Source organism: Heterodontus francisci, chromosome 3 (assembly GCF_036365525.1).
Source record: "Heterodontus francisci isolate sHetFra1 chromosome 3, sHetFra1.hap1, whole genome shotgun sequence".
Classification (NCBI taxonomy): domain Eukaryota; kingdom Metazoa; phylum Chordata; class Chondrichthyes; order Heterodontiformes; family Heterodontidae; genus Heterodontus; species Heterodontus francisci.
This window is the reverse complement of record NC_090373.1, coordinates 201,259,811-201,273,414: the sequence shown is the minus strand read 5'-3', so window position 1 is coordinate 201,273,414 and position 13,604 is coordinate 201,259,811. Positions and strand designations below refer to the sequence as shown.

At 47.4% G+C, this 13,604-nt stretch overlaps 1 protein-coding gene across 1 annotated transcript in view; it reads left to right on the top strand.

Moving 5' to 3' along the window:
• Positions 1-13,604, top strand: part of LOC137367179 (dynein axonemal heavy chain 8-like) — a 2,062,041-nt gene that overhangs the window by 1,113,160 nt on the left and 935,277 nt on the right. Inside the window, exon 69 of the mRNA XM_068028615.1 lies at positions 128-306. Coding sequence (XP_067884716.1) covers positions 128-306 — 179 coding nt within the window. The remainder of the gene's footprint in view (positions 1-127; positions 307-13,604) is intronic.

The window sequence follows — 13,604 nt, the reverse complement described above, 5'->3', positions numbered from 1 at the left end:
TTTAATAGCCTGTAGCTTAATTTGTCTTGTGGCCCATTACATTCAGAAAACAAAAAACACTAAGCACACAGAATGCCACAATGCATTGTCATTTTCTGGTAAATAGTGTGTTTGATTCCAATTGCAGGTGCTACATCACGTTAGCTCAAGCTTTGTGGATGAATATGGGAGGTGCTCCTGCTGGACCTGCTGGTACTGGCAAAACAGAGACTGTGAAGGACATGGGCAAAGCTCTTGGAAAATATGTTGTTGTGTTTAATTGTTCAGATCAAATGGACTTCAGAGGCTTAGGAAGAATCTTCAAAGGTAATTGTATATGAAAACACAAAAGTGAATTGTCATTTTAAGGCAGCTGTCCATGTGACCATATTAGAATTATGCTGCATTACCAGCCTACTAGAAAATATACATTGTATTTGCTCCTCATGCTACGGTCACCTATACGTTATGATGACAGAGCACTTTGCTAAGCATTTCCAATCAGTCCACGAGTGTGACCTTGAGCTTCTGATTGCTTGCTATATTCGTTTCTATCCCACTCCCACTGTCCTTGGCCTCTCACATCGGTCCAATACAGCTCTGCAAAAAGCTTGGGGAACATCGCCTCATCCTTCGATGAGATATGTAGTCTTTCAGCATTAAATTGAATTCAATTTCAGATTATAACCACTGTTCCCATTTTCTCTGGCAGAAAGTGCTGGTAATGGTTCTGTTGTAACTATTTGTAACTCCTCTTTTGTTTCTTTACTTATCCCATTTCTGACCCATTTTGCCTTGCACTATCATCTCCTTTATCATTTCATCACTCCTGCCCTTTCCCATATCACAGATCTCCCTCTTTGCTTTTAGCTCCCCTTTCCCTAGTCCTGTACTTTCTTATAAACTGTTAAGTCTCTAACCTTTTCCAATTCTGATGAATTGTCATTGATCTGAATTATGAACTGTTTTTTCTCTCCATAAATACTGTCTCACCTGCTAGCTGTTTCCAATATTTTCCGTTTTTATTTCAGATTTCCAATACCTGCAGTAGTTTGCTTTTGTAGTTTGCAAGAGGGCTAGAATATAAAGGGGTTGAAATTATGTTATGCTATACAGAGCTCTGGTTTGTCCCCATCTGGAATAGAGTCACAGAGTTATACAGCACAGAAACAGGCCCTTTGGCCCATCGTGTCCGTGTCGGCTATCAAGCACCTAACTATTCTAATCCCATTTTCCAGCACTTGGCCCGTAGCCTTGTATGCTATGGCATTTCAAGTGCTCATCTAAATACTTCTTAAATGTTGTGATGGTTTTTGCCTCTACCACCTCTTCAGGCAGTGAGTTCTGGATTCCAACCACCTTCTGGGTGAAAATATTCTTCCTCAAATCCCCTCTAAACCTCCTGCCCCCCTTACCTTAAATCTATGCCCCCTGGTTATTGTCCCATCCATTAAGGGAAAAAATTTCTTCCTATCTAAACTATCAATGTCCCTCATAATTGTGTATACCTCAATCAGGTCCCCCCTCAGCCTTCTCTGCTCTAAGGAAAACAACCCTAGCCTATCCAGTCTCTCTTCATAGCTGAAATGCTCCAGCCCAGGCAACATCCTGGTGAATTTCCTCTGCACCCTCTCCAGTGCAATCACATCCTTCCTATAGTGTGCTGGCCAGAACTGTACACAGTGCTCTAGCTGTGGCCTAACTAGCATTTTATACAGCTCCATCATAACCTCCCTGCCCATATGTTCTATGCCTCGGCTAATAAAGGCAAGTATCCCATATGCCTTCCTAACCACCTTATCTACCTGTGCTGCTACCTTCAGTGATCTATGGACAATTACACCGAAGTCCCTCTGACCTTCTGTACTTCCTACGGTCCTACCATCCATTGTATATTCCCTTGCCTTGTTAATCCTTTCAAAATGCATAACCTCACACTGCTCAGGATTAAATTCCATTTGTCACTGCTCTGCCCATCTTTCCAGCCCACCTATATCGTCCTGTAATCTAAGGCTTTCCTCCTCACTATTTACGACACCACCAATTTTTGGGTCATGTGCGAACTTACTTATCATGCCTCCTCAATGCAGGTCTAAATCCATTCCACATTTTATGGGTCCTGGGCTTTAACTGTCCCGAGGTGGGACTTCCACCCGCTTGAGGGAGGACGTCCCACCTCATTGGCCGGCAGCTCTTAGTCCCAGCAGCACCACCGGGAGCAGTGGCCACAGCTGAGATGCAACCCAGCCGGCAACATGGAGCCAGGAATGAAGGTAAGTTGGGCATGCCTCACCAGGGAGATTGGTCATTCCCTGGTGAGGCTAGGGTGGTCGTTCGGGGGGAGGACGGGCGTCATGGGTCCCGGGGGTGGGTTTGGAGGCAGGGGCCTGTGCCCGACTGACATGGCACCTCCCTGACACGCAGAAAGGCTGGCAGCTATCGCTGGGCGGCTTTAAGTGGCCACTTAAGGACCTTGATTGGCCTCGGGCGGCCGGGCCATTATCCCCCCTCCCCCCGCCCCACCGCCGTAAAGTTGACCAGAGGTGGGAGTGGGGCAGGTAGGCCTTGCGTAGCCTCCTGTTCAATTTTACGCCACTCCCATCCGCCCCCACAGCACCATTCGACCCGCGGGGGCGGAGTAAAATTCAGCCCCTGGTCTCTTTTACTGCAAAGCAAGCTAACTGGATGATCCCATGAGGTTTATTCCTTGTTTCCAGATGAGAGTTCATCAAATTATGAACTGACCAAAAATGCTTTCCTTGGGGCATATGATTTCGTACCCAAAGCCTACCGCCAAAAGTTTAGAATTCTTAAAAAGCAAGCTAATCAAACTTATCTGCTGTTTGAAAGAAGTAAGCAGTTGGCTTTTGACCAGTGGCTGAGGGCTCTGAAAATACCACTCAACTATGAGACTCTCAGAGGAATAATTCTGTTAGAGGAATTTAAAAACTCTCTCCCACTCTCAATAAAGACTCATGTCGAGGAGCAGCGAGTTCAGGGAGCCCGGCAAGCAGCCATTCTGGCTAATGAGTTTGCTTTAATTTATAAGCCAGTTTCCCAGGGAGAACCTTTCCAAATCACCCCCACAAATTCGAAAAGGACAAAGGGGAGGAAGATGATATCCGCCCAGGCAGTCCTAGAACAGAAAGGAAAGCAGAAGGCACAGGGGTCCCTCCTCTAGCCAAAAGGAAGGTGACGTGAGAAATGGTGAGACCCGAAGACCCTTTTGCTTCCATTGTAATAAAGCTGGGGATTTAAAAGCTGGCTTCTGGAAACTAAAGGGAAAGCCACTAGGGTTAATCAGGACACACCCGCTCAGTGAAGACAAGATGGAAAACAGAATAAGCTGTGGCTGCTTTAACTGCAGTAAGAGTGCAACCCAGGAAGCTGACTACGGTCAGTGCAGGAAAAGTTAATAGGATTCCTGAAGGTTATCAGGGTTTTGTGTCTGAAGGGAAATTAACCCCATACCCCTCAAGTGAGGCAAGCCAGCCCATAGTCATTCTCAGGGACACAGCTTCCTTTTACTGGGAAAAGGCCTGACTGTTCCCCCAGAGAGTGTAGTGATCACCAAAATGGTGGTAAATGGTATTGGAGGGAGGCCTGGTGTGCAACCTATTTTCGGGACCGGTGACTGTAGGGATTGTCCCTTTGTCCCTAGTTTGCCTGTGGACAAGATTGACCTGCTCCTAGGTAATGATCTGGTGGCGGTGAAGGTGGTAACCCCCCCCCCCCCCACCCGTAGTGAAAGACTGCAGGCGGTCAGAGAGACAGGGCAGTGGCAGGAAACGGTCCCCTGCAGTGTCTCTGAATGTGTAGTGGATCGGGCCATGATCAAACCAGCTCCCCCAGAGGACACTGCATTAGCACTGCAGGCAGTTCACCATGAGGTTTGCCTGTCCGAGACTTTCTTTGGAAAGTTAGGAGACCCAAGGAATTAATTAAATGAATTTTCCCTAGCTGAGGCTCTGCGAGCCGATACAGTATTGCGAGAGTTAGCACAGGCTGCCCAGCCTGAAACTGAAGGAGAGGGAGTCCCTGATTGCTACTATTTAAAGAATGAGGTACTGATGAGGAAATGGAGTTCTCCTCACAGACCTGAGAGCAAGGAGTGAACAGTAGTTCACCTGTTAGTGGTGCCACAGAGGTACCAGGGAGAAATATTAAGAAGGGCCCACAAGACTACAGTGGGAAACCCCAACCTGCAGTGAAACCTGCACCCTTAAATCCTGTACCGGTGTTAGGAGGACCCTCCAGCAGAGGGCTGGTAAACTGTAAGGGACCCCCGCCGAGAACAAAAGGGGAGAGGCAGGCACACGGCTGGTAAAGGTTTAGAAAGAGAAGGGAAAAAAGCAACCAAGAGGGCAGGTTAAAGGAAGTCGGGAGTCTTCCCGGATGAAAACCCTTACTGTCCGGTCAACCAACCCTGAAAAATGTGAAAACTTAGACCCCATATCCTCCTACGTAAATGCAGTCTCCTCGAAACCTTTCTCACCTGGTCGTAACAACTTGCATTATTTAAAGTTATCAAATGAGTTGAGAGATTAGATCGGGAGAAACTTTTTCCTCTACTGGGGGAATCAGGAAACAATGAGGTTAACCTTAACATTTGAGCTAGGCTGTTCAATGGTGAGTTCAGAAAGCACTACATCACACAAAGGATCATGCAAATTTGAAATTCTCTCCAACAAAAAAAACTATTGAGGCTAGGTCAATTGAACATGGGCAATTAAAGAAAGTATGCACAGCACCACTAACCACACTACTAGTTATCATTAATATCATTTGAAGAATGGCATGTGGGCTATGCGGCGAGTGGCCCGTGACACTGCCTGCCCCTGGAGAATCAAGGTAGGTTAGCGTAGCGCTAGAAACGGTGCGATGCCAATGAATTTCTCCCCTTGTTTTGCAACAACCTTCTCTGATCACTGTGTTTATGTATCCTGTTACTTTATCACTGCTATCTGTGGTCTATAAGAGACTCCCAGCGAAGTCAAGCATCGTTTTCTATTCCTCAATTTGACCCATCGCATATCTATCTTTGTCCTGCTGCAATTGTTTCCCTTATCAGTATTGCTCCTTCTCCTTTGCTAATTTCCCCGCTCTATTTAAAGACCTTAAAACTTGCAATATTTTGATCCCAGCTGTGCTCAGTTTGTACCAGGTTTGCATGACAGTAACTACATCATATCCTTTTAACTGAATTTGCATTTCTAATTTACACATTTTATTTCTTGTGCTACATGTATGAGAATATGGACATTTAATTTGAAAATAGGACTTTATACCTGTTCTTTTAATCTCATGTTTCTTTTTTTTAATTACTTCTGTTGTATTTTAATCATAGGATTACATATCGATATACAGCACAGAAATAGGCTATTTGGCCAAACCAATCCAGGCATACGTTTATTATCCACTCGAGCCTCCTCTCATCTTTACTCATCTAAATCTATCATTCTAACCCTCTATTCTCTTCTCCCTCATATGCTTGTCTAGCTTCCCCTTAAATGCATCCATACTATTCACTTCAACCACTCCCTGTGGTTAGTTCCACTCTTTGGTTAAAGAAGTTACTTCTGAATTCCCTATTCCATTTCTTGGTAACTATCTTATATTGATGGCCTCGAGTCATGCTCTTCCCCAAAAGTGGAAACATTTTCTCTGTATCTAATCCATCAAAACCTTTGATAATTTTAAAGACCTCTACTGGGTCACCCCTCAGCCTTTTTCCAAGAGAAAAAAGACCCAGCCTGTTCATTGTTTCCTGATATTTATACCCATGCGTTTCTCATATTGTCCTTGCAAAATCTTCTCTGCACCCTCTCCAGTGCCTTTGTATCCTTCACATAATATGGCAACCAGAACTGCATGCAACTCGAAATGTGGCTTAACCAAGGTTCAATACATGTTTAACATAACTTTCCTACTTTTCAATTTAATTCCTCTGGAAATAATGCCTGGTACTTGGTTTCCATTTTAATGGCCTTTCTAACCTGTGCTTAGTGATTGAACAAAGAACAAAGAAAATTACAGCACAGGAACAGGCCCTTCGGCCCTCCAAGCCTGCGCCGATCCAGATCCTCTACCTAAACATGTCGCCTATTTTCTAAGGGTCTGTATCTCTTTGCTTCCTGCCCATTCATGTATCTGTCTAGATACATCTTAAAAGACGCTATCGTGTTCGCATCTACCACCTCTGCTGGCAACGCGTTCCAGGCACCCACCACCCTCTGCGTAAAGAACTTTCCACGCACATCCCCCCTAAACTTTTCCCCTCTCACTTTGAACTCATGACCCCTAGTATTTGAATCCCCCACTCTGGGAAAAAGCTTCTTGCTATCCACCCTGTCTATACCTCTCATGATTTTGTACACCTCAATCAGGTCCCCCCTCAACCTCCGCCTTTCTAATGAAAATAATCCTAATCTACTCAACCTCTCTTCATAGCTGGCGCCCTCCATACCAGGCAACATCCTGGTGAACCTCCTCTGCACCCTCTCCAAAGCATCCACATCCTTTTGGGAATGTGGCGACCAGAACTGCACGCAGTATTCCAAATGTGGCCGAACTAAAGAACTATACAACTGTAACATGACCTGCCAACTCCTGTACTCAATACCCCGTCCGATGAAGGAAAGCATGCCGTATGCCTTCTTGACCACTCTATTGACCTGCGTCGCCACCTTCAGGGAACAAAGGACCTGAACACCCAAATCTCTCTGTACATCAATTTTCCCCAGGACTTTTCCATTTACTGTATAGTTCACTCTTGAATTGGATCTTCCAAAATGCATCACCTCGCATTTACCCTGATTGAACTCCATCTGCCATTTCTCTGCCCAACTCTCCAATCTATCTATATTCTGCTGTATTCTCTGACAGTCCCCTTCACTATCTGCTACTCCACCAATCTTAGTGTCGTCTGCAAACTTGCTAATCAGACCACCTATACTTTCCTCCAAATCATTTATGTATATCACAAAGAACAGTGGTCCCAGCACAGATCCCGATGGAACACCACTGGTCACACGTCTCCATTTTGAGTAACTCCCTTCCACTGCTACTCTCTGTCTCCTGTTGCCCAGCCAGTTCTTTATCCATCTAGCTAGTACACCCTGGATCCCATGCGACTTCACTTTCTCCATCAGCCTACCATGGGGAACCTTATCAAACGCCTTACTGAAGTCCATGTATATGACATCTACAACCCTTCCCTCATCAATCAACTTTATCACTTCCTCAAAGAATTCTATTAAGTTGGTAAGACATGACCTTCCCTGCACAAAACCATGTTGCCTATCACTGATAAGCCCATTTTCTTCCAAATGGGAATAGATCCTATCCCTCAGTATCTTCTCCAGCAACTTCCCTACCACTGACGTCGGGCTCACCGGTCTATAATTACCTGGATTATCCCTGCTACCCTTCTTAAACAAGGGGACAACATTAGCAATTCTCCAGTCCTCCGGGACCTCACCCGTGTTTAAGGATGCTGCAAAGATATCTGTTAAGGCCCCAGCTATTTCCTCTCTCGCTTCCCTCAGAAACCTGGGATAGATCCCATCCGGACCTGGGGACTTGTCCACCTTAATGCCTTTTAGAATACCCAACACTTCCTCCCTCCTTATGCCGACTTGACCTAGAGTAATCAAACATCTGTCCCTAACCTCAACATCCGTCCTGTCCCTCACCTCGGTGAATACCGATGCAAAGTACTCGTTTAGAATCTCACCCATTTTCTCTGACTCCACGCATAACTTTCCTCCTTTGTCCTTGAGTGGGCCAATCCTTTCTCTCGTTACCCTCTTGCTCCTGATATATGAAAAAAAGGCTTTGGGATTTTCCTTAACCCTGTTTGCTAAAGATATTTCATGACCCCTTTTAGCCCTCTTAATTCCTCGTTTCAGATTGGTCCTACATTCCCGATATTCTTCCAAAGCTTCGTCTTTCTTCAGCCGCCTAGACCTTGTGTCTGCTTCCTTTTTTCTCTTTGCTAGTCTCACAATTTCACCTGTCATCCATGGTTCCCTAATCTTGCCATTTCTATCCCTCATTTTCACAGGAACATGTCTCTCCTGCACGCTAATCAACCTCTCTTTAAAAGCCTCCCACATATCAAATGTGGATTTACCTTCAAACAGCTACTCCCAATCTACATTCCCCAGCTCCTGCCGAATTTTGGTATAGTTGGCCTTCCCCCAATTTAGCACTCTTCCTTCAGGACCACTCTCGTCTTTGTCCATGAGTATTCTAAAACTTACGGAATTGTGATCACTATTCCCAAAGTAGTCCCCAACTGAAACTTCAACCACCTGGCCGGGCTCATTCCCCATCACAAGGTCCAGTATGGCCCCTTCCCGAGTTGGACTGTTTAGATACTGCTCTGGAAAACCCTCCTGGATGCTCCTTACAAATTCTACTCCATCTAGACCTCTAACACTAAGTGAATCCCAGTCAATGTTGGGAAAATTAAAATCTCCTATCACCACCACCCTGTTGCTCCTACATCTTTCCATAATCTGTTTACATATTTGTACCTCTAGCTCATGCTCGCTGTTGTGAGGCCTGTAGTACAGCCCCAACATTGTTACCGCACCCTTCCTATTTCTGAGTTCTGCCCATATTGCCTCACAGCTCAAGTCCTCCATAGTGCCTTCCTTCAGCACAGCTGTGATATCCTCTTTGACCAGTAATGCAACTCCTCCACCCCTTTTACCTCCCTCTCTATCCCGCCTGAAGCATCGATATCCTGGGATATTTAGTTGCCAATCATGCCCTTCCCTTAACCAAGTCTCAGTAATAGCAATAACATCATACTCCCAGGTACTAATCCAAGCCCTAAGTTCATCTGCCTTACCTACTACACTTCTTGCATTAAAACAAATGCACCTCAGACCACCAGTCCCTTTGCTTTCATCATCTGCTCCCTGCCTACTCTTTCCCTTAGTCACGCTGACTTCATTATCTAGTTCCTTACAGGCTTTAGTTACTACCTCCTCACTGTCCACTGACCTCCTCATTTGGTTCCCAACCCCCTGCCACATTAGTTTAAACCCTCCCCAACAGCGTTAGCAAAAGCACCCCCAAGGACATTGGTTCCAGTCCGGCCCAGGTGTAGACCGTCCAATTTGTAATAGTCCCACCTCCCCCAGAACCGGTCCCAATGTCCCAAAAATCTGAACCCCTCCCTCCTGCACCATCTCTCAAGCCATGCATTCATCCTGACTATTCTTTCATTTCTACTCTGACTATCACGTGGCACTGGTAGCAATCCTGAGATTACTACCTCTGAGGTCCTACTTTTTAACTTGGCTCCTAACTCCCTAAATTCTGCTTGTAGGACCTCATCCCGTTTTTTACCTATATCATTGGTGCCTATGTGCATAACGACAACTGGCTGTTCACCCTCCCCCTTCAGAATGTTCTGCAGCCGATCTGAGACATCCCTGACCCGTGCACCTGGGAGGCAACATATCATTCGGGAGTCTCGTTTTCGACCACAGAACCGCCTATCTACTCCCCTTACAATCGAATCCCCTATGACTATAGCCCTTCCACTCTTTTTGCCGCCCTTCTGAACAGCAGAGCCAGCCACGGTGCCATGAACCTGGCTACTGCTGCCTTCCCTGGTGAGCCATCTCCCTCAACAGTATCCAAAACGGTATACCTGTTGTGGAGAGAGATGACCGCAGGGGACACCTGCGCTGCCTTCCTGCTCTTTCTCTGCCTTTTGGTCACCCATTCCCTTTCTTCCTCAGCAATCCTAATCTGCGGTGTGACCAATTCGCTAAACGTGCTATCCACGACCTCCTCAGCATCGCGGATGCTCCAAAGTGAGTCCATCCGCAGCTCCAGAGCCGTCATGCGGTCTAACAAGAGCTGCAGCTGGACACACTTCCAGCACGTGAAGGAGTCAGGGACATCAGCCGTGTCCCTGAGCTCCCACATTGAGCAAGATGAGCATAACACGGGTCTGAGATCTCCTGCCATTTTTAATCTTAAGCTTAACTTAGTCTGAAACTTAGAAAAAATGAAAAAGGAACGAAAAGTTTTTACCAATCACGATAAAAAAAAAGTAGAAAAAGCCTTACCTTATCTACACACCACCGAGTCCTTTTTTTTTTGGTTGGAGGAGGAGGGCGGGTGGGAGACACGACCCGTGCAGTTTCTCTTGTTCAGAAAAGGCCCAAATATATAGGGTTTTACTTACCCAGCAGCCCCTTGGTCCGCCGAAAACAAAAGGGAATTAAGTTTAAGCTGAAACTGACCTTCCCAGCTGCTCACTCGCTCGCACTCTCTGCTCCCGAATAAGCTGCTGCAATGAAAGATAAGTTATTTTAAACGGTGTATTTGTGTATTGTAAATTGGTGTATTTGTACTCCACGATCTGGCAGGCAGCCATAAAGGCGGGGCTAAAGTGTGGCGAGTCAAAGAGACTTAGCAGTTGGCAGGAAAAAGTCAGAAGCGCAAGGGGAGAGCCAACTGTGTAACAGCCCCGACAACCAATTTTATCTGCAGCACCTGTGGAAGAGTCTGTCACTCTAGAATTGGCCTTTATAGCCACTCCAGGCACTGCTCCACACACCACTGACCACCTCCAGGTACATACCCATTGTCTCTCGAGATAAGGAGGCCAAATAACAAAGAACTCCACAATCCCTTTGTTCCTCTACCCGACGCAGACTCGCAACTTGAAAGTAATGTGATCTCCCAATTCTTCCCATCTAAATGCACTACTTCACAGTTATCTGTTATTTTGTTGTTATCTTCTATCTTTTTTCTGAACCTGACGTATTTAACGCTATTGGTGACCTCAACTTTGCTGTCATCACATCATCTTCAGGTTATTTTTATTTTTGCTTCTGTCTGAGCACTCACTTCCCTCGCCCACTTTTATTTTGAAATCTTTTCTCCAGCCCTATTTGTCTTTTCAGCTAGGACTTCAGTCTCATTTATTTATTTATTTAGAGATACAGCACTGAAACAGGCCTTCCGGCCCACCGAGTCTGTGCCGTCCATCAACCACCCATTTATACTAACCCTACACTAATTCCATATTCCTACCACATCCCCATCTATATTCTCCGACCACCTACCTACACTAGGGGCAATTTATAATGGCCAATTTACCTATCAACCTGCAAGTCTTTGGTTGTGGGAGGAAACTGGAGCACCCGGCGAAAACCCACGCAGTTCACAGGGACAACTTACAAACTCCGCACAGGCAGTACCCAGAATTGAACACGGGTTGCTGGAGCTGTGAGGCTGCGGTGCTAACCACTACACCACTGTGCCGTCTGTTGAAAGCCCATGAAGACTGTCCCAGTGGTGCATCTCCTTCTGATCCGAGTACTTGTGCCAGTGTCCCATTAAATGGAACCATGCTTTCTAACACCAATCCTTTAGCCACAGGTTAATTTTTCTAATCTATTTGTCCCAAGCCAATTTGTACATGACTCAGTAAATAAAACATAAAATGTACAGAAGGAGGCCATTCAGCCAATTGTGCCTCTTTGACTCTTTGGACAAGGTATCCAATTAGGCCCGCAGCCCTGATCTTTCCCCAGAGCCTTGTAAAGTTTTCTCCTTCATGTATTTATTCAAGTCTCTTTTGAAGGTTGCTAATATATCTGCTTCCATCGCCCTTTCAGGCAATGAATTCCAAGAGTTGCTGTGTAAAAAAGTTGTTCCTCATTCTCCTCTGGTTTTTTGCCGATTAGTTTAACTCTTTGTCCTCTGGTTACTGGCCCTTCTGCAGATGGAAACAGTTTCTCCTTATTTACTCTACCAAAATTCTTCATGATTTTGAAGACCTCTATCAAATCTCCATTTAACCTTAAAATAAAAGCAAAATACTGCAGATACTGGAAATCTGAAATAAAAACAAGAAATGCTGGAAATACTCAGCAGGTCTGGCAGCATCTGTGCAGAAAGAAGCAGAGTTAACGTTTCAGGTCAGAGACCCTTCTTCAGAACTGCAAATATTAGAAATGTAAAAGGTTTTAAGCAAGTAAAGTGGGGGTGGGGCAAGAGATACCAAAGGTGAAGGTGTTGATAGGACAAGGTCACAGAGAATAACCGACCAGAATGTCATGGAACAAAGGTCAACGGTATGTTAATGGTGTGCTGAAAGACAAAGCATTAGTACAGAAAAGGTGTGAATGACTGTAAAGCACAGAGCATGCCAATCACAAACATAAAAAAACATTTAAAAAACCAAAACAGTGGGTAAGCACAGTGGAAACAAACTAAACAAACTAAAAAACCTAAAATAAAATAACCAAATAAAAAAGGGAAAAGAAAAAAAAGAAAAAATAACTAAGCATAAAAAGGGGGACCCGTCATGCTCTGAAATTATTGAACTCAATGTTCAGTCTGGCAGGCTGTAGTGTGCCTAATCGATAAGACTGCATTTGTTGACAACGCTATTGGTAGGTGGCTCTGTTGTGGCACATGCGCAAATACAGAATGAGCCACTAAAACGTCACAGCTTGCGACTGGAGCAGCTGCCAGGACTAAAGATGGCGCTGCTCAAAGAATCACACAGAGGCAACCTAACAAACACGTGGCTGCATTCAATGGCCGGAGTGAGAGAGCGGAGTGGGCCGGAGAGAGCAGCGCGGGGAGAGCGGCCAGGGTGGGGGGGGGAGAGCGGCCAGGGGCAGGGGGGTGAGGGAGAGCGGCCTGGGGGTGTGGGGGGAGAGCGGCCAGGGGCGGGGGGGGGAGGGAGAGCGGCTGGGGGTGGGGGGGGGAAGAGAGCAGCGGGGGGTGGAGAGCAGCGGGTGGGTGGGGGGGAGAGAGCAGCGGGGGGGGGAGTGCAGCCGGGGGCAGGGGGGGAGGGAGAGTGGCCGGGGGGGGGGGGAGAGAGCAGCGGGGGAGGGAGAGAGCAGTGGGGGGGGGGGAGAAGAGAGCAGCGGGGGGGGGGAAGAGAGCAGCGGAGCGGTGGGGGAGCAGTGGAGGGGGGGGGAACAGCGGAGGGGGGGAGCAGCAGAGCGGGGGTCGGAGCAGCGGAGTGGGGGGGGGGGGGTGGAGAGTGGCCGGGTGCGGGAGGGGGGGAGGGAGAGCGGCCGGGGGTTGGGGGGGAGGGAGAGCGGCCGAGGGAGTAGGAGAGCGGCCGGGGGTGGGGGGGGGAGAGAGCAGCGGGGGGGGGGGAAGAGAGCAGCAGGGGGGGGGGAACAGCAGAGCGGAGGGGGGGAGCAGCGGAGTGGTGGGGGGGAACAGTGGAGGGGGGGAGCAGCAGAGCGGATGGGGGGAGCAGCGGTGCGGGGGGGAGCAGTGGAGGAGTGCGTTTTTCTGTGCATGCGCCATAAACGCAACAGCAAAAGACTTACCGGCCGGTCCCCGCACCTGGCGACACCAAGGTATTCAGCCGCTCGCTCCCCCTCGCTCTCTCCGGCCTCTCGCTTCCGGCCCTCTCCATCCAGCCGTTCCCTCCAGCTGCGGATCTCCAATCCAGTTGCTTTCTCCCCTACTTCTCAACAGTACGTCAAGCACTGCAACTGTCTGGTCCCTGCCTTTTGCATGCTCCCTCTTCCACCCCTCCCCCCTCTCCCCACCCCTCCCCCCTCTCCCTCTTCACCCACCCCTCCCTCCCCCTCTTCACCCACCCCTCCCTCTACCCC